Genomic DNA, 27645 nt, shown 5'->3' on the forward strand with positions numbered 1-27645 from the left:
GTTAATTGAATTGTTGCCTTGGTTGGATATGGATTAGTTATTAGGCGTTTATTTTATTTTTTGGTTAAGAAAGCATATATATTAATATGGATAACATTGTCAACATCTCCAAGAAAACTCAATTCTACGGCTTAACAGTCTAAAAACAAATCCATTTTTCAGAAATGGAATCATAATCATCCCCTTTCGAAACCCAAAAAAGAAGAAGAAATGGATTAGTTATTATTAGGCATATTAGTATAGTATACTCTAGGATTAAGAGTCTAAGAATTTTATTGAGATTTTTATTCTATAAATTCTACAAATTACGTATGAACCTTATATGTTATTGGTATATGACTAACTTTGTAGGCTGAAACATCATGGAGAGGTTTTTCAAAAAAATATCAGTGCCGCCATCCCCAATTATTGAGAAAAATAATGATACTCGGGGACATGATAGTGCATAATTTATTTTATCAAATCTTCCATCAGATCCTGGTAAGAGAATTCGAATTTTGGATTACAATCCTAATATTCGAGATCAAGTACGAAGAGCGTATGTACTAGCTGGTCCTCAACAACCTAAAACCCATAATTTTCCTTACAAGAAATATGGAGACACGCAAAGACGATTCAACCCTGCTTGGTTTGATGATTTTCCTACTTGGTTGGAATATAGTGTAGAAAAAGATGCTGCCTTTTGTCTGTGTTGCTACCTTTTTAAACCAAACATTGGAGAACAAGCAGGTGGTGATTTCTTTGTTGGCGAAGGATTTTCTAACTGGAAGAAGAAAGAAAGACTTCTAACTCATATTGGAGGCGTCAATAGTGCACACAATCAAGCGTGGAGTAATTTTGAAGCTTTAAGGAGTCAAAAGCAACATATCCAGTCTTTTTTCTCTAAAACTCATGATGAAGCTCGAATTCAATATAGAGCTCGGTTGAATGCATCAATTGATTGTTGTCGATTTCTTTTGAGACAAGGGCTTGCATTTCGTGGTAATGATGAATCTGAACATTCAAGCAACCATGGAAACTTTCTTGAGCTTCTACAGTTTATTGCTGACCACAATGAGGATGTGAAAGTCGTTACTTTGAAAAATGCTCCGGAGAATCACAAATTGACATCACCAGATATTCAAAAAGACATTGTAAATGCTTGTGCAACTGAGACGATCAAGGCTATTATTGAAGACGTTGGCACTTCGTTGTTCTCTATTTTGATTGATGAATCTCGTGACGTATCAACGAAGGAACAAATGGCTATTGTATTGCGTTATGTGGACAAGAATGGGCATGTCGTTGAGCGTTTTATTGGCATTGAGCATGTTACTAGTACCGCTGCTCTCTCACTCAAGGAAACCATTGATGAGGTATTTTCTAGGCATAAATTGAGCATGTCTAGGTTGCGTGGGCAAGGTTACGATGGGGCCAGCAATATGCAAGGTGAGTTCAATGGTCTTAAAGCTCTTATTATGAAAGAAAGTGGTTGTGCCTATTATATTCATTGCTTTGCACATCAACTTCAATTAGCTCTTGTAGCTGTGGCAAAGAAGAACATTCAAATTGAGTCTCTTTTTAGTATAGTTACTATTTTGGTAAATGTTGTTGGAGCTTCATCGAAGCGTTGTGATCTTCTTCGGGAGAAGCAATCTATTGCAGTTATTGAAGCACTAAACAGTGGTGAGTCTACAAGTGGGAAAGGCAAAAATCAAGAAACTACTTTGAAACGTGCTGGAGAAACACGTTGGGGTTCACACTTGGGTACTTTAGTAAGTATAATGACTATGTTTTCATCCATACTTGATGTACTTGAAGTAATAGCAGATGATGGAGTAAGCTCTCAACAAAGATGTGAAGCGAATAATTTATTGGATTCCATGCAATCATTTGATTTTGTGTTTAATCTACACTTGATGAAAGATATACTTGGAATAACCAATGAATTGTCAGAAGCATTGCAAAGGAAGGATCAAGATATTGTAAATGCTATGAAGTTGGTTGGAGTTTGTAAGCAAAGGTTGGAGATAATGAGGAAAAATGGTTGGGATTCTTTACTCAATGAAGTCTCAGAATTTTGTCTTAAACATGATATTGATGTGCCTAATATGGATGATATGTTTCTTTCTCGAAGGCGAGGGCAACGAAAAGCAAAAGCAGTCACAAATATGCATCACTATTGTGTTGGGATATTTTATATTGTTTTGGATTGGCAGCTTCAAGAACTAAATAATCGTTTCAATGAGACCAACACTGAGTTACTTCTTTGTTTGGCATGTTTATGTCCAGCCGACTCCTTCTCTGCTTTTGATAGCCAAAAGTTATTGCGTCTTGCCCAATTTTATCCTAAAGACTTCTCTATGAATGAGCTGGTGATACTTAAGATTCAACTTGAGACTTACATTGTGGATATGCGGTCTAGCATTGAGTTTTCAGGTTTAAAAGAGATTGGAGATCTTGCAAAAAAAATGGTTCAATGCAAGAAACACAAGGTGTATTCGCTGGTTTACTTGCTTGTGACATTAGCACTAACTCTTCCAGTTGCTACTGCAACCGTTGAAAGAGCATTTTCGGCCATGAAAATTCTGAAGAATCGATTGAGAAATCGAATGGGAGATCAATGGATGAATGATAACATGGTTATTTTTATAGAGAGAGATATTTGATGGTATTAGTAATGATGTTGTCATGCAACGCTTTCAGAACATGAAAACGCGTCGAGGGATATTGTAAAGGACTGTTGTATGAAAAACTTTATGAATTAATATATAAGTATTGTGTTTAGTAAATTCTTAAGCTTTTTAATTATGACTTTGTTGTTTGAGGATGCCCCATTCACACAAATCTCTGGCTGGCTTCGTCCCTGGGTGTTTGCCGAGGCCCAAACCCAAAGGAAACATTTTCACCTGCGAACCAATCGCAATTTCGTCGTTCGTGCCGAGTACAGTGACGACATTAGAGGCGGCGGCGGCGGTACTGATTTGGTCACTGGTTCCCGTCACTGACAGCAACTTTAGGCCCAAACACATGGACTGATTACGGTTTCCAGGTTGTGGGTATCCTTGATTGGGATTGTTCCACTGATTTGGGCTTCTGGGTGGCTGAAAATTAGGGCTCGGATGAGGAGGATTCACCTGGTTATAGGAATGATGCTCTCCATCTGAAGAGGTGAGGAATGCCAAACGAAGTAGACCCTCTCTTCCAAGCCGCCGACGAGACCCTCGAGCACTGCGGCGAGACGGAGTGGGACCTCTGGTGCTCTCACCTCTAGGTTGAATTTGCGGCGGATGGCAGTGAATATGGCAGGCAGTGATTTGCTAACGTCCCAGGAGCAGATCCAAGTCTCTCCGCATTGCTTCCATATAACACACAAGGAGCCACACTTCCCAAAAAAACTTCAAGATCGCTGCTACAGGATTCATCACTACGGCCAAGACAAGCAAGGATGCTGGAGTTTGTGCGACAGTTTCCTGATCCTGACAGACTCTGTCTGTTTGCGAGACGACTCGGACTCGGCTCGGAAAAGAAGAACTCAGTCTCAGCCGTCTCGAACGAGATCATGTTCTCCGATTCCTTGCTATCACCGTCCACGTTAGCAGCCGCCTCAGACTGGTGACTCAGCGATGACTCGTGACTTATCGATCGGTTGAATTTGTCGGCAAAGCAGCCAGTCCAACTAGGGAACAGTGTACCCATTTGCCCCGTTTTCATATGCGATTTGAGAGAGAGAGATAGGCTGTGACTATTTTTCTGTGTGGGTTAGTGATAGGAGAGAGAAAGAATGAATGTGACTATGTTTCCATCGATTTTGCAGTGACTATGCATGTTCGGTTCTTGGGTTTCTGCAGATTTTGCAGATCTACGGCGGAAGTGAAAAAATGAAAGAGAACCGACACAACTTTTCTTATCGATTCCCACAGAATGCGCCAAATGTTGATGCACAAAACCGGAGGTTTTGGAACAACATAAACCCGGCTGTGAATCTGCATGAAATGTAAATAACACAAGGAGTATTGTGGTTCACCCCAAGATTTGGGCTACGTCCACACTGATTGTATTTATCTGAGAGTATTTGTGAGAGAGAGAGTGTGAGAGCTTTGCCCTAGATATGAGAGGCTTAGGGTTTGTGAGGGGGAGGATGCCTTTTATAGAATAAGGGCTCCTCCCCTAATTACATATTTGCCCATTCATTTATTACATAATTACATTTAAGTTCCTTGAGTATTTATACGAAGTCCAAATACGAGGCCCTAAATATGGTATAAAAAAATTTCATTCTGAATATCCGATCACCCGAATCTAACAAGAAACTAGAAAAACCTTATTCGTTAGAGAGAGAGAAACAAAATGGGCAGAAATGAGATTAGAAAATATCTAATATATATTACTTGCAAAGTTATCGGCAACATTGCTGCAGCCAAAGAAAAGCTCCGATTTCCTTGTACTCCATAAATGTAGACCTGAACTTCCCCCACTCTCCTAAAAACACTAATGAATTGTTCTCGAGACGGAAAAAAACCCTAATCATCTTGTTCTTGATCCATATATACACTAATGAATTGTCTCCCAGTGGCACTCAAATTCAAACCCACTTTTGTCATCTCCAAAAACTTTACAGAGTTTGAAGATTGTTTTGGAGCAACTAGAGAGAATGGAGCTATATACTTCCATGCAGCACTGTTTCAATCATTGTATGATCATCTATGAACTGGGATTTTCGAGATAATGACTAAAAGGATAATCTTTTGGGGTGTGATATTCACACACCTGATTTTACTTTTCACACATCTTTCTAATTTTCGACCGTCAGATCGGATGAATTAAAGAAAAATCAACAGATAAATATTAACGAATGATGTGTAAATATCACACATTGGGGAATTGAACGCACGACGTTGGATACTTGTGTAAATGTTCGTAACAACTTAAACTACAAGCACATTGGAATTGGAGCTATACTTCCATGCAACGTTATTTCAATCATTATCAGATTATTTCAAAATAGGATTTTGAGATAATGACTCAAAGGATAATCTTTTTTATACGAACCATATTGAAGAATGGAAGAATCAAACACACGACTTCAATGCAAGAGTGATAATTTCAACTCCAGCCACATTGGAAAGGGATATTCAAAATGTTGTAATATAGTCACTTTGTACTACGATCTAATGATATTTCTCTTCATTTGTAAGTGAGAGATTTTATGTTCAATTCTCACAAAAGTTGAATTTGAACCACATTATTGTTATTTCATTGTGAAGATAAGCCCACCTCATCTACCTTAATATAGATAATATCATTTGTTAAAAAAAAAAAAAATACAATAGTATAATATCATTGTCTTTCTTTATCTTGAGTGCTTGAAGTTCGAATATTGTTTTCTTTTTTTCATAAATTATCATTTATAAAATTTCAATTCAGAATCTCTCAAAAGAAAGTAAAAACTCAATGTCACCGGAGATATGTTCATTCGTTGTCCTTGAAATTTGAACGTTGTGAGTGCATGGGTAGAGGCAACTAGGTGTTTTTTTGGGGGGGGGGGGGTTGTCCTTGAAATTTGAACGTTGTAAGTACATGGGTAAAGGCAACTAGGTGTTTTTTTTTTGGTGTTTTTGGGGCGGGGGGGGGATCAAAGTCATGATTACAATGAAAACGCTCATGTTTTCTTGATCGCGGTTTCCTATAAAAAGGTGAACTTGATAAAGGGGTAAAGGGAAGCAGATTGAAGATGGAGTGCGATTGATGGGACATGGTGCTGAACAAATCCAATGGCAAATTCATCTGGAGCAAACAGGTGGAAAAAAATTCAAAAGCAACAAGAAATGAACCCAAATTAGACCAATAAACACTCAAAAGTTATACTATATTTTTAGCTTTAATTAACCCCAAATTTGAAATCAAATTATGGAAACAACACAGGAAGCAAAACCGAATTCATCATCTCTCTACCAAAAGATGCAGAAACAGGTGTACCAAGCAGCAATTTAACTAATGAAAACAAGCATATTTAATAAAACCCGATTCATAACTTTTGACTATTGGCCAATTTCCCCCCTCAACTCTCATAATTAGTCAATTTCCCCCCTTAACTTTAATTTGGCCAATTTCCCCCCTCAACTCTCGTAATTAGTCAATTTGCACCCTACTGTTAATTTTTTAATTTGATCATAATTAAACAAGTGTGTGTAAGAAGCTAAATAAGATGTATGTTAATCACTTTCCTATGTCTTTATCCTATTACAAATAGATTAAACTTTAGAATTTTACAATTTATCATAGATAGTATTATTAGTCATAATAAATCAGTATGGAGTAATTTTATTTGATTTTTTACTATACAAAATTGATAACGAAAAGGATTGATGTGTACATTTTTGTATGTGAATACAATTTTCTTTATAAAAGTGAAAGCTAAGTTCAAGTAAATTGCGGAGACTCGAGCTTTAGTGCAAAAATGGCTAGTCAATTCATAATTTTCGACTCCTTATTAAGAATAACCCATTTTATTGAAATAGGTCTGATCCATGAGTTTAGGATTATTATTTCTTCTTCTACATGCTTTAAACCCGATTCATAACTTTTTCTTATAATCAACCCATATCACATACTAATTGTATTATGTTTTTGTACATTTTACCCTATATTATGCAGGTGAGTTTATGTTAATTTTAGTACTTTGTTGGAATTTATTAGAAAGGTTGAAAGAAAAAAAAAAGAATAGATGGAAAATTAAAAAAAAAATTAACATTAGGGTGCAAATTGACTAATTATGAGAGTTGAGTGGGGAAATTGGCCAAATTAAAGTTGAGGGGGGAAATTGATTAATTATGATAGTTGAGGGGGGAAATTAGCCAAAATTAAAGTTGAGGGGGGAAATTGACCAATGATCACAAGTTCAGGGGGAGAATTGATGAATACCTCTTCACAAAATTATCTATTCTAAAATTGAGGAATGAATGGACTGTGGCTTAGCTACAGTCAATTGTTTGCCATTCGATTTCATGTTATTTACCACAATGCCACAGCCAAATGAGCTGGTTGGGAGGGAAATTATCAAAAGGTATGAGGGTACTTTTGTCTATGAACATATTTCGAAATATTTACGGTTTTACCAGTCTATTATAAAATGGGCCTCGATTTTGCATTATTTACATTTCAGCCATGGAGGGATTTCGGGGAGAGAGGCGTGAGATGGCAGAAGAGGGAGGGGAAGGGAGAAAGAGGAGTGAGGCTGCCAAACAATGGGGTTAGGCTGGATTTTTCCTCCTCAAATCAAGGGTTGGTGTCGGTGATAGAAAGATTGAGAGGGATGGGAGAGACCCATTTGGCCTTCATTTTCCCCTTTCTCTCTCTCGGTCTCTCCTCCACCATACTCAGACCTAGTTTGGGAGTGAGGTGCTTAAAAAAAAAGCACCTATGAAAAAAAGTTGTGAGGGTTTTAGGTGTTTGGTAAACTGAAAAAAAAAAGGCTTATTTTGGAAGCTGCTGTGAGAATAAGCTGAAATCAAAGGAAAAAGCTGAAGCTGCTATTTGCAGCTTTGGAAAACTGGCTTTTTTTCAAAGCACATGGAGCTACAGTGCTCCTTTAATGAAAAGACCCACTATCAGACTACTTTTTTTTCCAAAAGCACTTTTACAAAAAAGTTTACCAAATGCTCTGCTGCTTTATTTCACAACCGCTTATTCTCACAGCACAGCCGCTTATTCTCACAGCAGCTTTTTTTCAAAGCACAGCAATACCAAACCAGCCCTCAATCCTTTGCTTCTCATCCGTGTGCCTCTAGATTCGATCTTCTTTTTCTGTTCCTCTCTTGGCACGCGTCCATCATTGCTGCCGTTTCTATTTCAGTTCTCTGCTTTCCATTTCTCCTTTCTCTCCCTCTTCTCTGTGTTTTGCAAGCTTTTCTCCCTGTCTCTTTGTCGCCATGGTCTTCATCGCTCTCAAACTTTCGTTTCTATCCTGTCAAATCTTGGCTCACTGGAAAAATCCGAAGCAGTTTAAGCTTCTTTAGCTTTTTGATTTGGATTGAAGATGATTTTAAGCCAAAAAGGTTAATGTTTTCTGGTAAGTTCTTTGAAGCCTACATCTCGAAGGTTTTTTTTTCTTTTTTTTTTCCAAATCTATGGGTTGTGTTTTCTTCAATTTTAAAATATTAAAAATTGAATCTTTTTTTTTTTGGGTAATATTTTTAGTTAGATTATGCTATGGGTTCTGATGAGGCTTTGAATTGGGTTTGAGAGTTTTGATTTAATGAGAGAGATCAGGAGTATACACGGAGACAGGGAGGTAGGTCATTTGAAGAAATGGAGATTAGGGTGAGAGAAAAACGGAGAGAAGGGGTAGCAGATTAAATTTTGATTTTATAATTTTGGGTGTTTTGTGTTTAAATTTTGCGTTTGTAATTTTAGGATTTTGTGTGCGCGCTTAGATATGATTTAGTTTTCAATTTCAAGAAACTGTGGTGTTGCAATTTTGGGGCTTTCGTGTGCAACCTTTGAACCACTTTGTGCTCAAGGTATATAAAAGGTATGAAACCCCTGGCGTTTGCTGATGAGTTTTTTTTTTTTTTACTTTCTTAGTATGGCCTTTAAATTTTTTTGGTAGTTTCTATAGATATGGCCTACAAATGTTGACGCGAAGGTTGGACATAATCATTACTTCCTATTACAATTTATTAACGTTAATTCACTTAACTAAAGTTGATTGGAATCGGATGATGATCGAGATATTTGCATAGGTGAGAGAATCTCGCTGACAGTTTTCGATATTCAGATGGGATTTGTGTATGAATTTTGTTTTTGTAATTTTGTGTTTTGTTTATATCGTTAGATTCGTTGTCTGGGCGTATGATTTGCTTCTGTTTTTCGTTTTAGGAGACGTTACTCTTCATTTTTTGGGGCTTTTGTGTGAAGCTTTTGAAGCCCTTTGTGCTCAAGGTAAATAATTTTGGTTTTTTCCTTTTGAGGCTTTTGTGGAACAATTTTTTTTTTTTTTTTTTTTTGGTAACATTGTGAAAGTTGATTGTTTGAGAAACTAAGTAATTGTGTATTTGTTTGTAGTTATGGTATGAGACGTTATATAAATTGAACAGGGTGAGGTACGGTATTTAGGTATCACAACAATTGATTGTGAAAAACTACTAACAAACTACATTTGAAACATTCTTTCATTTATGTTATATGTGGTGGTTCCAAGCTTGAGTTCTTTTTCCTTGCAGCCTTCTGTTAACCAATATGGGTCTATTCATTATGGTAATGCTACAAATGGATAAATCACATCAGAGCGTCTGCTACCCTCTTTGCTTTAGATTGGTTTATTTATGGATTGTCAGATTCTTCTTTAAATTCATGTATATTTTTTATATCAAAATTCATGTGTGTGATATGAATGGTTTTGTAAATTTCTTTTAGGCTATGATGAGACTAGCAACAATTGGGATGACTACTTGAGATATGTAAATCCTGAGGGAGTATAAATGATTTCTGTAAGTTCCTCTTCTGACTTCACAATTGTGAACTGGGTAGTCATTACAAGCTTCCAATGATAGTTGTCTAACATTTTGAAGGCAGCTCTCTAAAATTTAAATTATCTTTCTGAGTTTTCTTTTCTTCTAATTACATAAAATTGATATTTTTTATATAGTTATTTATTTGTCATATGTTCTGGTATATCGATTTCTTTTTTTTTTCTCAAAATTTTTGCTTCGTTTTATATAATGCATAGAAAGGAGGAACGCCCGAACTGGAGAAATGTGCAGTTAAGGCTGTTTAAGATCTTTATGACGTTGTGCACCGTGACATCCTTTCTATGGACCTGAGGTCAGTCAAACGTGTTATATGTGTATAGGTAGAGTTTCCATTGCTTGATTCTCCTCTGCTTATATCACTTTATTGGGTTTGGTTTAGGAGTATTATTAGATGGTTAAGCATTTGACCACTTTAATGTTTACTTGATTGAAAGATATGCTATATGAAAGTTTGTATTTTTTCAATCTTTCATCGATACAGATAATGTAGGAGTGGAAGGGATTGGGAGACAAATGAGTGTGCAACTAAGCAGGAGGAACATGAAGGAAGCAGTAAAATTCAATTGCGTCCTAAATGAACTCTTAAAGAATAGATTGTAGGGTGAAAGTTTAGATCTCAGAAGTTTGGATGAATTGAATCCTCCAGTTTTTTATATAGTTCAGTAATATTTTAGATAAATGAATTAAAAATATGGTGTGTATAAAATCTACGTAAAATGCTTATACCACATGTAGTCAATTGGTTAACACATATACAGTACATATAATCCATTTGACATTCCCGCAACAATGGAATGTCAATATATAATCCTAAAATAAAATATAAGGAAGCTTAGCATAAATATATGATTAATACTATCTGTAAATGATAATCCAAATTTGTATGTGTTTTGCTTTCATTATATGTTTATATAATGTTCTGTTAAATTAGAGTCGATTATTGGATTTCATGTATTTTAATTCAAACGGTAACATTGTGTGTTCAAAAGGATCCCCTCTAATTTTCAGAGATTAATATTATTTAGTATGCTCATCGACTCCATTGGGCAATAAGCAAAACAAATTATGAAAAGCAAACTAACCAAACAGGCAAAAAATAAAAATCAAATTCTAAAATGTTCTCAAATTTGATTTTAAAGCCAACATCTCCCCCATATGCAGCTAACCCTTTTAGGAAAAACAATAAAGAAGGCCATTGGGACCCAAAAGCTATTTTCAGTTTAGCATGATTATCACTTATATAAACATATAAGGAAAGAAAATCTCAAAGAGTCAGGTTTTTGCTCCAATGTTAACAATATTTGTTTCATTTGTAGTTTTTTGGAGTCTTTATAAGCATTTTTTAGTTTTGATGTAAAAAATAATAACATTTTTTTACTCTCTCCTCTCTCTCTCTTTCGTGTTTTTGTGGACTTTGGGTTTTATTTCTTTTTTGGGTTTTGAGTGTTTTGAATTTTTCTTTTGATAAAGTATTGGTTTTGCAGTAAACGCAGCAATCCTCTGCTTCCAGCTTCACTTCCACGTTCTCACTATTCATACCCACCCTGCCCATTTCTTTCTAAATTTCTCTTTGCACCCACTGGAAAAAAACAGAGTTTTGTTTTTGTTTCCTCAAAATATAGATTAGACAGCAATATTCTGAATGCTTTGCTTATCCATGTTCTTTGCAGGATGCTCAAAGGATGATAAAAAAGAAAAGAAAATCACAGATTGCAAATTAGATGGACAAAAAAGGCAATAGAAATTCATAGGTCCCACATCCGTGACATAAAAGGTATGAAATTGTTAATTGATAATTGATAATTGAACATAAATGTAGAACTGATTGCTACAAATAAGTATGGTTACTTTTGTATCACATTCTTAATTAGGATGCTTATGAAGTCATTTTTGTAATTGTGTATCTATTAGCTCTGTACTGACTTACAAGTTGCACACACCTCAAAATTTTCATTTTCTTTCAAACAATCTTGATCCGCAATATCTGCAGGATTGCAATGAAATAATTGTGAGCAACATGTATAATGGGAAGGATTTACAAAGGTTTCAACTATTGAACTTGCTTATGCTCTTATTTGAGTAAAAAAAGATTTAGTAGGACAAACTCGAATTGGCTTAATTCAATTTATCATTGATAATTTGATTCTGTTATTCATAGATCATTTTTCCGAATCTCTGAGTTCGAATGTGATCAATTTTTGCATTTTTATGTTTAATTTTAGGAAGAAATGAAAATGAGTTTTGCCTTTTTTTGAGTGTTTCGTTAGTACTAGCTTGCTGCATATGCTATTCTCTGGGTGTAAATATAATTATCTAAGCAAGCTCATTTATTTTAAAACTCTTTAACTGATTTGTGGCTGCAACAAGATTTTTTTTTCGGATTTTTCCCAGTCTTTTTAACAGTATTAAGTTTCTGTCCTGAATGTCACCAGGCTTATTCTTTTTTCAATTCACATTAATCACGAATTTATAGTTGATTGGATTTCATTTTGACTGCTGTAAATGGGTTTTCATCAGCATGTCTGACATGATAAAATCATGTCTTTTGGATTAATTCAAACAATGTAAACATTTCATTTGTATTCTTGATCTTTGTTAGTATTATAATTACATATCTAATGAAAAAGGATTTGTTTTAATGAATAATGTGTCATTACCCAAAATGAGTTACCTTTGCTCAGAGTTTGCTGTTTAGCATGTTATGTTCCTTGGTAACATGCATCTGAAACTCTTTGTGCAGAAGAAGATATCTCATTATAACCACCTCAATCCAACAAATTTTTTATCACTCTTAAAACATTATTTGAACTCTCAGCTCAAATAAGTCCTCAGTTTCCGTATACTTTTTATTTCTTAATATATACATAGTTTTCATAGTTTTTAACCATTAAATCACAGAACTTTATATTTACAATTATATTCTTTCTAATTGTTTGTATAGATATCTTTTTTGCTCCCTGCAAGATGATGTCATGGCGTGGTTTAGTGGTGTTGAATAAAATTGGAGAAACTGATTCTTTAATCTACTCATGATGTAGATTTCAAAGTTGAAACCCACTTACTTTCAATCTTTTCGAACAAATTCACTTTGTAAAGTAACAAAACAACGATATTCCTAAAGGAAATAAAATTGTTTGCTTTGCTGAGGTACTTCTGTTTAGATTAATCAATGCTATAGTGCATTTTGAAACCTAAGTTATGGATCTATTAGTTTCAATTTAAACACATCTAGAAACTTAGGGATATATTTATTAGCTCACATTTATATACTGCTGGAAAGTTAAAGATACGTTGATGATACTAGATTTAACTTTGGTAGTTTTTCAAACATAATTACCCATACAATTTCTAATCCCGCAGCAACGCGCGGGCATCACTTTCTAGTACAAACCAGAACAAACACATATCAAGCTCAAAAAACTGACTTGATCCAATTGAGTTGACCCAAGTCTCCCTATTCATACAAAAATCCAGCTAAAAGTTCAAAGCTCTGGGACAATTTCAAAATACTCACCTGAGCTAAAAGTTCAAAGCTCTATGGATTATCTTTCAGAGGTGGATTGTCTGCCCTTTCATTTTTATACTCTCCCCATCTTCTTTTGTTTGTGTGGTCACGGTTAAGCCACGTCAATATTTTATATTCCTATTCATTTTTGTTTTATTATTTCTATAAAAAATTAATATAAAATGTTGACATGGTTTAATCCTGACCACACATCACAGGAGAGCATGGGAAGAGTATGAAAATGGGAGGGTGGACAATCCACCTCCTTATCTTTCACCCTATATTTTTGACACAATATTTTATAATGTTGACATGAAAATTGACGTTAAATTGTGAGGTGGTAGAAAATCATTAGAGAGTATCATTGTATTAAGTATCCTTAGCATTTATCTTGTAGGAGCCTAATGAGTAATTTTTCTTTGTCATCACCACTTTGACATGTGCCCTCATTGATCCACTCATCTTATAACACATCCATCTATTTGTTAGTTATAGTGTTTGTCTTTTACGATACAAGATTAACGTCCTTGTGACAATAACACTCTTAGTCATAAATTCTAGTAAATCACAATTGTGCTTAAATTCACCAAATATGAAAAAAAAAATACTCATGTAAATTTGTTTAACTCATAACTCAATAACATAACATACTGTCAAATGATCGTCACACCGAAAAATCTCTTTATACAGACCGAAACCTTTTATAGTTTTATTAAAATAAAAAAAAATAAAAAAGAAAAAAAAGAAGAGTGGTTGAACACAAAAGCACAGAAAAGACCGAAGCTTTTCGTAGTGATAACTGTTTATAGACCAATAAAAACACACTTTTAACAGTAAAAATATTAAAAAAACTTTCCCATTTCGTGGAAAAGGAAACCAAGAAAAAGCCAGTCAAGCACTCTCTCTTTTCCTCTCTTTTCTTCTCCAATCCCATCCAACGTTTTTTTCTGCAAAAATCCATCTCCATTCACACACCTTTTTACAATTTTCCCAGAAAAAATTATTGGGCAAGTATTTTTATATAAATCGTATGTTGCACTTGTTTTTTTGTTGACCGGGAAAGTCTGTCTTTGTGGAAAAAGAAGGAAGCTTTGCTGTGGATTCAAGAACCCTTCTCCGGGATCTTTGATTCATCTGTGTTTTCTGCAAGGGAATTATCTCAGGTGAGTATTTTGAAATTTTCCCAGAGCTTTGAACTTTTAGCTGGATTTTTGTATGTTTAAGGGAGACTTGGGTCAACTTATTTGGATCAAGTCAGTTTTTTGAGCTTGATATGTGTTTGTTCTAGTTTGTATTTTGTGAATATTGAATATGCTTGTTTTCATTAGTTAAATTGCTGTTTGGTACACCTGTTTCTGCATCTTTTGGTAGAGAGATGATGAATTGGGTTTTGCTTCCTGTGTTGTTTCCGTAATTTGTTTTCAAATTTGGGGTTAATTAAAGCTAAAATATTGTAAAACTTTTGAGTGTTTATTGGTCTAATTCGGGTTCATTTCTTGTTGCTTTTGAATTTTGTTTCAGGGCTTGGTGTTTACTAAAGCTGGGGTTTTGTGGAATTCGGTATTCTTGAGCTCTGGTAATAAAAAATAGCGAATTTAGGTGATTTTGATGGCTTTTTCGATGTATATGTATCAAAACTAATTTTTCTTAGCTAGGGCTATACGATGTATCCATAACTATGAATGCTTAAATTGTGGTTGCAAAGTCAAGGATGATGTAGATAACAATATAGACACTCATTGTTTTAAAGCAAGTTTCTCTATTATGGTTACAAAGTCAAGGATGAAGTAGATAATGTTTTCGCTTTCTTCCTTTTTTAATTACATCATAAGGTTCAGCTACATTCAGATTATAATTTAAGGTGTATATTGTGTTGGATCAAAAATGGTGTGTGTTTTATGATTGAAATTTCTGTATAAGAATGCCCAGGTATTTACATGTATATGTGTGTATACTTAGGAAAATAGTCATTTAGGTAGCTGAGTGAATTCCGTATGATGATTACGATTTGGGATTTATATTTAGTTATATTAAAAAAAGTTATTTGATTAAAAGAAGGGGAAAAAATAAAGTGGAAGATAAATTATGTGCCTGGATAGAGATTTCTTAGTTTAAAGTGTGTGCGCTTTGTAATTTTTTTTTAAATCTTTCTTAGAAACAACACTACCCCAACCTACATGCTCCACTCAGAAAGCTTCAACATACAAGCTTCAACAAAAGAAAATTCAAAGAACTTAGCGAAGAAGGCTTTGGTGTATTTAACACAATACGTTGAAATGAAGGAAAACTTATTTATTGATATCCCCGATAAGCTACAAATATGTACATATACATGAGTCAAAATAAACACACAAGAGGGAGCCTTCACAAAGGTTGCTTAGGAGAAGTCTCAGCAGTCGGTAGAGCCCCAGAAAGAGAAGGCACCGGAGGGGGATCATTTGGAGCCTCAGTACTGGACAGAACCCTAGAAGGAGGAGGCATTAGAGGTTGATCATTTGGAGCTTCATTACGCGGTACAGCCCCAGAAGACGAAGGCAATAAATGCCTTTGGAACAAACCCACAAATCTCTGATGATCAAGTAAAACCTGACCATCAGTTTCCTTCATCTGGTCAAGCTTCCTCTTCATGTTTGTAGCATAGTCATGTGCGAGCCGGTGCAACTGTTTATTCTCATGCTTGAGCCCTCTAATCTCCTGTTTGAGACTCATCACTTCAGCCGCCAATGATTCAACTTGGCGGGTTCGAGCAAATAGGCGTTGGGCCATATTATACACAGAACCTGCACACTGAACACTGAGAGCCAGCGAATCCTTAACAGCTAACTCATCAGACCGTTTGGAAAGTAGTCTGTTATCTTTGGGAGTGAGAAGGTTCCTAGCCACCACCGCAGCGGTCATATCATTCTTCATCACGGAATCCCCAACGGTAAGAGGACCAGTAGGGGAGACGAAGGATGGGCGCCATATGTTGTCTGGAGAAGGCGGGGCTGCCTCTTCAACAAGGTTCAAGTCAAAACGACGGTCGGAGGGGCCAGACATTTTCAAAGGTGTTGAAGAGAGAAGAGGTCGGACAAATCAAGATCTTAGAAGTGCAAGAATGAAGCTTCTACTGGTGGAGATTCAAGTGTGCTTTGGAACTTAATGCCAGCCCCTATAAAAATCTGCACTCGACGGAGCTTCAGAAATCGAAGAGGCGCCTGCTCAGAAATCGAAGAGGCGTTTGCTTTCTCAAAAGCTGAGCTGCTTAGAGATCACGAGGGTTGATCTCAGAAATCGAAGAGGCGTTTGCTTTCTCAAAAGTTGGGTTGCTCAAAGACCACGAAGGCCGATCTCAGAAATCGAAGAGGCACTCGCTTTCTCAAAAGCTGGGCTCCCCAGAGATCACGAGGGCCGATCTCAAAAATCGAAGAGGCACCTACTTTTCCAGCCTTGTCAGCACCTGTCACACGCACACTCAGCTTTGCGGAAATTATGGGCATTCTGTCGAAGACTTCTAGGGAAGTAGAAAACACATGAATCTTACTGTTCAATCACCCACTTCCCACACGCAACAATAGCTCATGGGTACCACAGATAACTTTGCCAAAGTTCTCTGCCAAGGTTGAGCACGTGAAGCTTGCAGCTCCCACTACATCGCTCTGACCAAGAAGGGTAAAAGAATAGCAAAGAAACAGCACTAACAAAGTTTAGACCCATAAATTTTGAAGGTCTAGCTACCATATTATTACCAACAAGGGTAAAGGAACAGTACCACTGCTGGATAATTGGAAAGTCCCTGTGTGTCAACCTCTGTGCTTCGTGGCAAGGTAGACTAGCAAACATGCCCAACCTTTACTCACATTCGAGAAAACACTCCCAATAAGATTGCTTGCTCCAAAATCGAAGAGGCACCGTCCTCCGAATCTCGAGAGCCAGACTCCCAACATGACTACTTTATTAAAAATCGAAGAGAGGGTAAAGGAACAGTACCATTGCTGGATAATTGGAAAGTCCCTGTGTGTCAACCTCTGTGCTTCGTGGCAAGGTATACTAGCAAACATGCCCAACCTTTACTCACATTCGAGAAAACACTCCCAACAAGATTGCTTGCTCCAAAATCGAAGAGGCACCGCCTTCCGAATCTCGAGAGCCAGACTCCCAACATGATTACTTTCTCAAAAATCGAAGAGACACTGCTCCTCGAATCTTCGAGAGCCAGACCCCCAGCCTGATTGCTTTCTCAAAAATCGATGAGGCATCGTTCTCCGAATCAATTGAAGAGGCGCTCGCTTTCTCAAAAGCTGGGCTGCTCAGAGACCACGAGGGCCGATCTCAGAAATCGAAGAGGCACCTACTTTTCTAGCCTTGTCAGCACCTGTCACACGCACACTCAGCTTTGCAGAAATTATGGGCATTCTGTCGAAGATTTCTGGTGAAGTAGAAAGCACATGAATCTTACTGTTCAATTACCCACTTCCCACACGCAACAATAGCTCATGGGTACCACAGATAACTTTGCCAAAGTTCTCTGCCAAAGTTGAGCACGTGAAGCTTGCAGCTCCCACTAAATCGCTCTGACCAAGAAAGGTAAAAGAATAGCAAAGAAACAGCACTAACAAAGTTTAGACACATAAATTTTGAAGGTCTAACTACCATATTATTACCCACAAGGGTAAAGGAACAGTACCACTGCTGGATAATTGGAAAGTCCCTGTGTGTCAACCTCTGTGCTTCGTGGCAAGGTAGACTAGCAAACATGCCCAACCTTTACTCACATTCGAGACAACACTCCCAACAAGATTGCTTGCTCCAAAATCGAAGAGGCACCGCCCTCCGAATCTCGAGAGCCAGACTCCCAACATGATTACTTCCTCAAAAATCGAAGAGACACTGCTCTCCGAATCTCGAGAGCCAGACCCCCAGCATGATTGCTTTCTCAAAAATCGAAGAGGCATCGTTCTCCGAATCTCGAGAGCCAGATACCACAGACCACTTTTTCAAAGTGCTCTGACAGAGTTAAAACATGTGAAACTGACAGCTCCCACTACCGTGCTATGACCAAGCAGGGTAAAGGAATAGCATTACTACTTGTTGTTAGGGAGACTCCTATATATGTCGACCTCCATCCCCAACGGACAGGCAGACCTGCAAAAATGCTCAACCCTTCATCATATCTGAGAGGGTACTCCCAACGAAGCCTTTCGAAATATTCAGCTTTCTTTCCCCCCGATAATACCTCTGCAAACAAGCTATACTAGAGCAAGAATATCTCATATCATCAGGGTTAAAAGCAAGAGTATCCCATATCATGCTTTTCCCCTGTCTTTTCCTTTGGCCTTGTTTTTTACCTGTAAGACAAGGATAAAGAGAGCAATCAGTCAGCACTTGGAATCAAGCTTCCAGCCAGGAACTGACTGCCTGGAACCCCTTACCTGATTACTTACCTGGCATTGCTCTCGAGTACTCATCTTCAACATCTTATGTTTCCAGGGAAGATTCCGCATCTGCTTGAGGAACAGATAGGGCAAGTGCGAAGGATACAAGGAAGCATGTGGAGACAAGCGTAACAGCACACGTGCCGATACATCCATTACTCTGTCAAAAGCAAAAGTATCCTATATCAGCAGGGTGGAACGTACTCTAGATTTGATGGACTTGTTTTGACCCTCAAATTCTTCAGTCGGCCTTATACTCTGGAGGAAACCAGAAAACCCTCCAGCTCAGTTCAAGAATAAGCCTGTGGAAAGTTACTTCTTCAAAAGCAAAAGTATCTCATATCATCTCTTCTCATTTTTCTTCTCTTTATCCTTCATGCTGTTGCAAGATGGGGAGAAGGTGAACAATCAGTCGGAGCTCTGATTGCTTACCTTGTCTGTCACCTCTTTCAGCAGACCCCCTAGCTCGGCGACTTGGGGGACTCCTACTACATGGTTTGTATCGCGCTTGACCAAGCCTGAAACTACAAGTAAGCTTCAAGTGAAATTGATACATTACCTTGTGCATCTCCACCAGTTAAAGATACCACCCCTGGATGGAGGAAAAGTACTTCCAGAGAAGATGCCACATCTACCTATGAGACTATTAAGGCAAGTCAAGACGACACCACACTCCGATACTTAGAAGTTTCGTGATTACGAGATCATTCTCCCACAATATTTCCTAATGTCATTTGTACTAAATCATTCACTTGTACTCACTAAAGGAGAGCTTGAACCTATGTACTTGTGTAAACCCTTCACAATTAATGAGAACTCTTCTATTCTGTGGACGTAGCCAATCTGGGTGAACCACGTACATCTTGTGTTTGCTTTCCTAACTCTATCCATTTATATACTTATCCACACTAATGACCGGAGCAATCTAGCGAAGATCACAAAAAGCGACCGTTTTCGCTACCTAGGATCTATCTTGCAAGAGAACGGAGAATTAGATGGAGATCTCAACCATAGAATACGAGCTGGATGGATGAAGTGTAAGAGCGCATCCGGCGTGTTGTGTGACCGTCGTAGGCCACTGAAGCTCAAGGGAAAATTTTATAGGACGGCAATAAGGCCAGCGATGTTGTATGGCACAGAATGTTGGGCGGTGAAGCATCAACACGTACACAAAATGGGTGTAGCGGAGATGAGGATGCTTCGTGGGATGTGTGGGCACACGAGAAAGGATAAGATTGGGAATGAGGATATCCGAGGTAAAGTAGGAGTAGCCGAAATTGTAGGAAAGATGAGAGAAAATCGGCTCCGGTGATTTGGACATGTGCAAAGAAGGCCGACTAACGCTCCGGTTCGAAGATGTGACTACGGGATAGAGGTTCAGGGCCGAAGGGGTAGAGGAAGACCTAGGAAAACTTTGGAAGAGACTCTAAGAAAAGACTTAGAGTACTTGGATCTAACGGAGGACATGACACAAAACCGAGCGCAATGGCGTTCTAGGATTCATATAGCCGACCCCACTTAGTGGGAAAAGGCTTTGTTGTTGTTGTTGTTGTTGTTGATGTTTCTTAGAAATAGAGCTTTCTCAGTTTGGAATTTACAAATTTCTATAATCATTTTGATAAATGTTTATATATATATATATATGTTGCCATTGCTTTGAATGAAAAAAAATATTGTTATAGTGTTATTGTTTTGTACATCTTATCTATGACTACGTTTTCTATTGTAGATTAGTGCCACAACAATTTATATAAGCTACGAAGTGCCTTTGCTGAAATTGGAAAGAAAAAAAAAGGGTGAGCTGACAAATAATGTCCAATTTAGAATTTACAATTTTTTTTTAATTATATTGATAATTGTTTATACATATATATAAATGTGTATTGGTATTTGTATCATTCTTTAAAAATTTTTGGTATATCAAATGTCATTCCGTGTTAAATTTGTATTTCCGTTTATGTCTTTAGTGCGGTTCAGCTTTTTTTCTTTTCTTTTATAGGTTAAAACATTTTTTGTGGTGGTTAACAATTTTGTTACTTCATAGTTTAATAAATTTATTGTTCAATAATATTTATGTTGGTTTTTCACAGGGTTTGAGAACGTGGCATTAATTAACATCAAGTTAGTTTTGTTTGCGTTGCAAGATTCTCTACACAAAAAGTAAGTGATTTAAACTTCTAAAATTGAGTTCAAATTTATACCATCTGGTTTAATTTTATTTTTTACAATTAGAAGAAAGTTTCATATTCTGTTTAGGTTTTATAATACTCAAATTGAAATTTTTAATTTTAGTAGTTTGTTTGCATTTCATGTTATATGTGTTGTTTTAATATGTGTGTTGCATCTTTGTTAATTTTTTCCTTTTTCCCAATTTGTTTGCAGTTGTTTGTTTTTCAATTGGTCATAACAATTGGTTTGCAATATGTCTAAAAGACATATAAATTTAAAGCTTATGGATTATGATGTCGGATTTCAGAGTCGATCATTTCATGAAAATTATAAAACTTGTCATTATGAGTGAATGAATATTTTTTTTTTTCATTTTTGTTTCTGCGCCGAAGGTTCTTCAGCGATTTCGTCTTTTTATTTTTTGTTTTTTTTCTCTGATCTCTGATGATTTTCCTGGATAGTTGTTTGTACTTATATTTTATTAAAAGATGCCTTTGCAAGAGTGCTTCGGACAAAACTTTATTTTAATTAAGCATATTTAAAAGAAAAATTTTAAGTAGTAGCATTATCAAATATTTTTTGGTTGACTAATCCTTGTCTCTTCAAGTTTAATTTTTGTCCTCTCTGGAGTGTTTGTAACTTTGTGCACATGCTCAGTAAGAACTAGGAAACTTCCTCGCATCAGGAGGAGGAGGAGGAGGTGGGGGTTCATTCTTAAACTTTACCTCTCTTTCTTTCACTTTTCTTCTGTTTGAATGCACACAATTGCTACGCCGAATTTGCTGAGAAATTTCGTCTTTTTATTTTATATGGTTTTTTTTTTTTTTTTGTCTAATCTTTAATAATCTTCCCGATCGTCCATATTTTATTGAAAGATGCCTTACAGAGTACTGTGGACAAAATTTTCTTTTAACAGTTGCATTATCAAAAAAAATTTAGGTGACCAATCCTTGTCTCTCTAAATTTTAAATTTTTGTCCTCCCTGGCGTTTGTAACTTAGTGCACATACTCAATGAAGTACGATTTCAATTTCTTTGTACTAAAATCTGATCTAGTTTCAGGTGCAACTATAGTTCATATTCTCCATCTTCTCTCTGTAATCATGGACTTCATTCGATCTCTTCGTTCTCTTATCTTTCCAAGAGATAGAGAGATGGAGGTGATTGGGACTTCTTCTGGTGCTGCTGATGCTGCTGCTGCTGTTGATGATGATAACAACGATGATGTTGATATCCCCTCTTTTCGAGAAAAGTATGATGTGTTTATTAGTTTCAGAGGTGAGGACACCCGCGACACTTTTACCAGCCATCTTCATGCCGCTTTGGAAGGGAAGACAATCGAAACCTACATAGACTACAGGCTGAAGAAAGGAGACCAAATTGGACCCGCCCTACAAGAAGCAATAAAGAATTCAAGGCTTTCGGTGATCATTTTCTCCAAAAACTATGCGTCTTCCACATGGTGCTTGAATGAACTTGTGCATATACTCGAATAAAAGGTCGTACCCAGTGCACAAGGCTCCCGCTTTACGCAGGGTCTGGGAGAGGTGAATGTCGGCTAGCCTTACCCCCATTTATGGAGAGGCTGCTCTCAAGTCTCGAACCCGAGACCTACCGCTCATGGGCGAAGGCACTTGCCATCGCACCAAGTGCGACCTCTTTGTGCATATACTCGAATGCAAAAAGAAAAATGGCCAGATGGTTGTACCCATTTTTTACGACATCAGTCCATCAGATGTGCGAAAACAAAAGGGGAGTTATGCAGATGCATTTGCTCAACTTGAAAAACGTTTGGACAGTATGGGCGAGGTGCGCGAGTGGAGGAAAGCTTTGAGGACTGCAGCCGATCTTTCTGGGTTTGATTATTCAAACAAAAAAGGGTAACTAACTTTGTAACTTGTATCAATTTCTACTTGTGATTATTTCTTTTCAAATTTTATTTTTATTGTTTATAGGAAAGGATATTCATTACATAGACTTCAAATTTTTATTAGGTAAATTGAACCTTATTCATAATCAATACAAATATAACACTGAGAAACACAAATTAACCATATTTGACATAAAATTCTAAACAAATTTATTAGGTAAATTGAACCTTATTCATAATCAATACAAATATAACACTGAGAAACGCAAATTAACCATATTTGACATAAAATTCTAAAAAAATTTATTAGGTAAATTGAACCTTATTCATAATCAATACAAATATAACACTGAGAAACGCAAATTAACCATATTTGACATAAAATTGTAAACCATGACCAATTCACCAAACTTACACAACACGAAAATTTACCCTATTTGTTTCCCTCCAATACTTCACTATACTAACGTGTGTGTACCTTACCGAAAACCCCATCACAAAAACATCTTTTTTCGAAAATGAATCACCACATCACCAAGCAAACTGTTATTCAAATGAAAAAACTACTTAATACCATAACCATAAACCACACTCAATATAATCATTAGCTAAACCAACACCATATTCAACATTCATAAAAATAAAAAAATAAAAAAGGGGGTCAAATTAAACACCCTTACACCACAAAATCGAAAACAACAAACCATATAATTACTAATTAGTCAGTGCAGACTTTCCGGCATTCGGGACTAACTTTTTGGTCCTCCGCCTTCACCATTTCCTCCTCATCCCCTTATTCCTCATCATCAGCACGCTCTAATGCGGCCTCTAGAAGCGCCTTTGCGATAACCAGGCTAATAAGCTTAAGTTCAAACTTAATCCACTCTTTAAATTCATCCTTACTAAGTAACGTGAACGCTGATAAGTAACGTGAACGTTGATAAACTTTCAGCACATAATAATAATAATAATAATAATAATAATATTAATAAGAATAAGAATACAGGTCATCGTTGCCTTATATACTTGTATAAACACAATACACAGCTTCTCCCAGCCGAAGCAGAACTTGTAATTCATGCGAACTTTCTCGCTAAGAAAACAAATGGGTGCGCGAATTAGCTCAAATCCAGAAAAATTAACAGTGAAATGAACAGTGCCAGAAGCTGAAATGAGCGAAGAATGCATGAAACTTTGGGACTAAATCTCTTTCCTTCATGAACAAATCTTGATCTACAGTTGAAAATTTCACTGCTTTCGCTGCTGCTACTAAATCGGCTTCTACTCGTCCTAATTCCTTATTCTCCTAATCGCAATCTCGGTACTGAAATTGGCCATAGCACGTAAAGAGGAACAATGATGTCGAAGAGAGGGAGCGACACCTGAGGAAAGCAATCTCAGATGACCAACACGTGGGAAAATTCTACAACAGCTGGGCCAAAGGGCATGTTAGTAATTCTACTATGCAAAAATAAAAAATACAAAGGAAATGAAACAGTGCAAGGCAAAAACATCGATACGCTGCGTGAGCAGTGTCTTTGAACTGGGTTTACTAGACTAGTTAAAGCATTACATACCATATATCTTTTTTTTTTTTTTTTTTTTTTTTTTAATCCCCACCCCACCCACACACACACACCAGTCTTCGAACCTGGGACCTCCTAATCTACCCCACCCCTTACCCTTGTAATCATATTTTGCAGGACGGAGGCTGATTTCATTAAGGAAGTAGTGGAAGATATTTTAACGAAATTGAAACGTGAAACATCATATGATTCAAACGGCATGGTTGGACTTGAAAGCCGCATCGAGCAAGTTGAATCGTTATTAAGCATTAAAGATCGGCAATGTGTTCGTACTGTAGGCATTTGGGGTATGGGTGGCATTGGAAAGACCACCCTTGCTAAGGCTGTGTTCAAGAAACTCTCTTCTAACTTCGAAGCTTCTTGTCTTCTTGATAACGTTAGGGAGAAATCAGAGAAAGATGGAGTTGATGAATTGCAAAAAACACTTCTTAGAGAGATCTTAAAGGAAGAAAATATCTCTACAGATTCGACTTTTGATCGAGAAAGGCTCAGACGTACAAGGGTTCTCATTGTTCTTGATGATGTTAGTGACTCAAGGCAAATAAAAGATCTAGCTGGAGATAATCGTCGCTACGGGAATGGAAGTAGAATCATCGTAACAAGTAGAGAACAGAGCGTACTCGTGAAAGCTGTTAGTGATGAAAAATATATATACGAGGTTAAGAAAATAAATACTGATGACGCTCTTCAGCTCTTTCAATTTCATGCTTTCAAGGATAACTCTCCTAGAGAAGGATATACAGAGTTGTCGGCAAGGGTGGTAAAATATGCTGGAGGCATTCCACTGGCTCTTGAAGTTTTGGGTTCCTTATTGTTTCCATGTAAGAGCAAAGACCAGTGGGAAAATGCATTGAGCGCACTGAGAGATTATCCCAATGAAGAAATTCAAAATACGTTCAGAGTAAGCTATAATAGATTGGGAAGAAATGCGCAGGAGGTATTTCTTGATATAGCGTGCTTTTATAAAGGGAAGCGTATTGAGTATGTAGAAAAGATGGTAGACTTTGGTGGTTCATGTGCGGCAGATGGAATTAGAGTTCTCTGTGATAGGTCTCTCATATCGATTGATTCGGAACGGGAAACCATAGATATGCATGATTTGGTACAAGAAATGGGTTGGGCAATTGTTCGCGAACAAGAGCCCGGAAGACGCAGTAGGCTATTCATTGAGGAGGATGTTTATCATGTGTTGAAAAATAACACGGTAAGAGCCGCAAGTGCATTCACAATTTTTTAAACAATAAAGAAAAGAAATAGATCAATAAAATACTGTGTACTTGCTATATGAGAAGACAGCTTGAGAAAACTCATTTACAAAAAAAAAGTCATATTCCTACAAATGTAGTTTAGATTAAATTTTGTTGTGTGTTAGTGTGTTCACATTTGTACTTTGCTGTTGGTTGTCAGGGAACTGAAAAGGTTCAAGCCATAATCCTTCCCCGGTCATGGAATACAAAGCTAAACTTGGATCGTGCAGACTTCAAAAAGATGTATAAGATGAGATTGCTCAGTGTTTATTCTTGGGGGTGGTTGCGGGGCCAAACGTGTGAAACTATCTTTCTTCCTAATTCTCTTCGTTATCTTTTCTGGGGGAATTATCCTTCGAAATCTTTGCCCCCAGAATTTTCTCTTGAAAATCTTGTTGAGCTTCATATGCCCTGGAGCTACGTCACGCAACTTTGGGATGGAGGCCAGGTACATGTGCTTGTTGTAGGTTTTTTGTGTAAGATGTAGTGTAGAAACTTATTCAGACAAAGTTGTTAATTCTTACCTTTTCTCTTTAATTTGTTACAGAATCCTATCAACTTAAAAGTGATCCAACTTGAGCACTGCAACCATCTAACTGCACTTCCAGATCTCTGGGGGAGTCCAAATATCGAGCACATGAATCTTTATGGATGTGAAAGTTTGGTTGAAATTCCTCAGTATTTTAAAAACCTTGACAAACTTACTTATCTTGATCTTTCATGGTGCAAGTGTCTCAAGTATCTTCCAGAGATGCCACGCAATATTGAATCCTTAAGATTAAATGGCAGTGGCATAAAGGAGTTGCCGTCATCAGTTTGGTCTCATGAAAAAATTTCTTCCTTGGATATTACATATTGTGACGAACTTAAGGAACTTCCAAGCAACACTTGCAAGCTGAATGTCTCTGGTGATTTTAGTCTACGTAGCTGCCGCTCTTTTGAAAAGTTTTGGGAGCTTCCCAGGGGTATTGGTGAATTAGATTTGTCTTGCACAGCAATAAAATTACTGCCCACATCATCAATTGAGTGTCTCACCACACTTAAACTGGAGGGTTGCAAAAATCTTGCGAGTCTCCCATGGAGAATTTGGAAGTTGAAATCCCTTGAGGTATTTGATCTCAGTAATTGCTCTGAACTTAAAGTTGTCCCAAGTAGCATCTACAAATTAAAAAATCTTAAATATCTCAGCTTTGCTGGCTGTTGCAAACTTCAATATTTTCCTCGGCGGACTGGCTCAGTTGGTTTTCTCTCTCTTGAAGAAGTAAAGCTCCAACACAGCGGTATATTAGAAATTCCTCAGTATCTTAAAAATCTTGACAAACTTACTTATCTTGATCTTTCATCGTGCAAGCTTCTCGAGTATCTTCCAGAGATGCCAGGCAATCTTGAATCCTTAAATTTACATGGCAGTGGCATAAAGGAGTTGCCTTCATCAGTTTGGTCTCATGAAAAAATTTCTTCCTTGGATATTACACATTGTGAAAAACTTAAGGAACTTCCAAGCGACACTTGCAAGCTGAAAGTCTCTGGTGCTTTTAGTCTAAATGGCTGCACCTCTCTTGAAAAGTTTTGGGAGCTTCCTAGGGGTAATGGTAAATTGGATTTGTCTCTCACAGGAATAAAAGTATTGCCCACATCATCAATGAGGTCTCTCATTTGTCTCACCAAACTTAAACTGAGGCATTGCATGAATATTGCGAGTCTCCTACCGAGCATTTGTAAGTTGAAATCTCTTGAGGAACTTGATCTCTCTCGTTGCTCTGCACTTAGAGTTGTCCCAAGTAGCATCTACGAATTAACAAATATCAAAACGCTCAGCTTTAGTTGCTGTCGGAAACTTCGAAATTTTGCTCAGCCGACTGCAGGCTCAGTTGGTTTTCTCTCTCTTGAAGTACTAAACCTCCATGGCAGCGGTATATTAGAAATCCCTGAGGGCGTCATTTGCTCAACCTCATTACGGGTTCTTAATCTGGGCACAACCAAAATTCGGAGCATACCCTCAAGCATTAAACAAGTTTCTCAGCTGTCTAGGCTGTGCTTATTCGGGTGCAAGAGCCTTCGATCTCTACCAGAGCTCCCAATGCTACGTCGTCTTCATGCAGATTTCTGCGAGTCACTGAAGACAGTGTCGAGTTCAAGGACTGCAATTACACGATGTTGGAATAGATATGAATTGCTACAAGAGGAACATACTTTTTATGATTGTCCAAGCTTGGGTTATGATGCAAGGAGCAGCATAATGGTTGATTCACAGCTTAGAATCATGCGAGTGGCAACTGCGTCTTCAAAGTTAAAAGAAGAGAAAGCGTCTTCAAATTTAAAAGAAGAAGAGGAAGAATACGA

The 27645-nt window shown here is 37.1% G+C and overlaps 2 protein-coding genes, 2 long non-coding RNA genes and 1 pseudogene across 17 annotated transcripts in view; 4 read left to right on the forward strand and 1 right to left on the reverse strand.

The window, feature by feature from the left end:
• The first annotated feature begins 452 nt into the window (after positions 1-452).
• On the forward strand, positions 453-2715 carry LOC126584350 (uncharacterized; annotated as a pseudogene).
• A 5349-nt stretch (positions 2716-8064) lies between these two features.
• On the forward strand, positions 8065-12437 carry LOC126585352 (uncharacterized). 2 transcript variants are annotated; one of them, XR_007610469.1, is made up of 6 exons: positions 8065-8512; positions 8860-8922; positions 9397-9470; positions 9710-9832; positions 9994-11286; positions 11503-12437. It is a non-coding gene; the product is annotated as an uncharacterized LOC126585352 (long non-coding RNA). The 2 variants fall into 2 exon arrangements; XR_007610468.1 differs by having other exon boundaries at positions 9994-12437.
• A 1328-nt stretch (positions 12438-13765) lies between these two features.
• LOC126585329 (TMV resistance protein N-like) overlaps positions 13766-27645 on the forward strand; it is a 71959-nt gene continuing 58079 nt past the window's right edge. For 2 of the 13 annotated variants that reach the window (XM_050249726.1, XM_050249728.1), the window contains exons 1-3: positions 13767-14180; positions 14539-14593; positions 20161-20227. The gene's annotated coding sequence lies outside the window, so the exon portion shown is untranslated. Of the gene's footprint in view, positions 14181-14538; positions 14594-20160; positions 20228-20521; positions 20592-27645 lie in introns of all 13 variants that reach the window. The other 11 variants (XM_050249727.1, XM_050249731.1, XM_050249723.1 and 8 more) reach the window with 10 other exon arrangements.
• The window catches only part of LOC126585319 (disease resistance protein RPV1-like), a 66403-nt gene continuing 60712 nt past the window's right edge, over positions 21955-27645 (forward strand). The window contains exons 1-4 of the mRNA XM_050249712.1: positions 21955-22479; positions 24173-25259; positions 25463-25750; positions 25850-27607. Of these exons, the coding sequence (XP_050105669.1) occupies positions 22151-22479; positions 24173-25259; positions 25463-25750; positions 25850-27607 (3462 nt within the window). The 5' untranslated portion in view covers positions 21955-22150. The remainder of the gene's footprint in view (positions 22480-24172; positions 25260-25462; positions 25751-25849; positions 27608-27645) is intronic.
• Positions 22816-23038, reverse strand: LOC126585360 (uncharacterized). Its single transcript, XR_007610478.1, has 2 exons — positions 22948-23038; positions 22816-22879 (listed from the first exon to the last, which is right to left on the reverse strand). It is a non-coding gene; the product is annotated as an uncharacterized LOC126585360 (long non-coding RNA).

The sequence above is a fragment of the Malus sylvestris genome, chromosome 10, assembly GCF_916048215.2.
Source record: "Malus sylvestris chromosome 10, drMalSylv7.2, whole genome shotgun sequence".
NCBI lineage: Eukaryota > Viridiplantae > Streptophyta > Magnoliopsida > Rosales > Rosaceae > Malus > Malus sylvestris.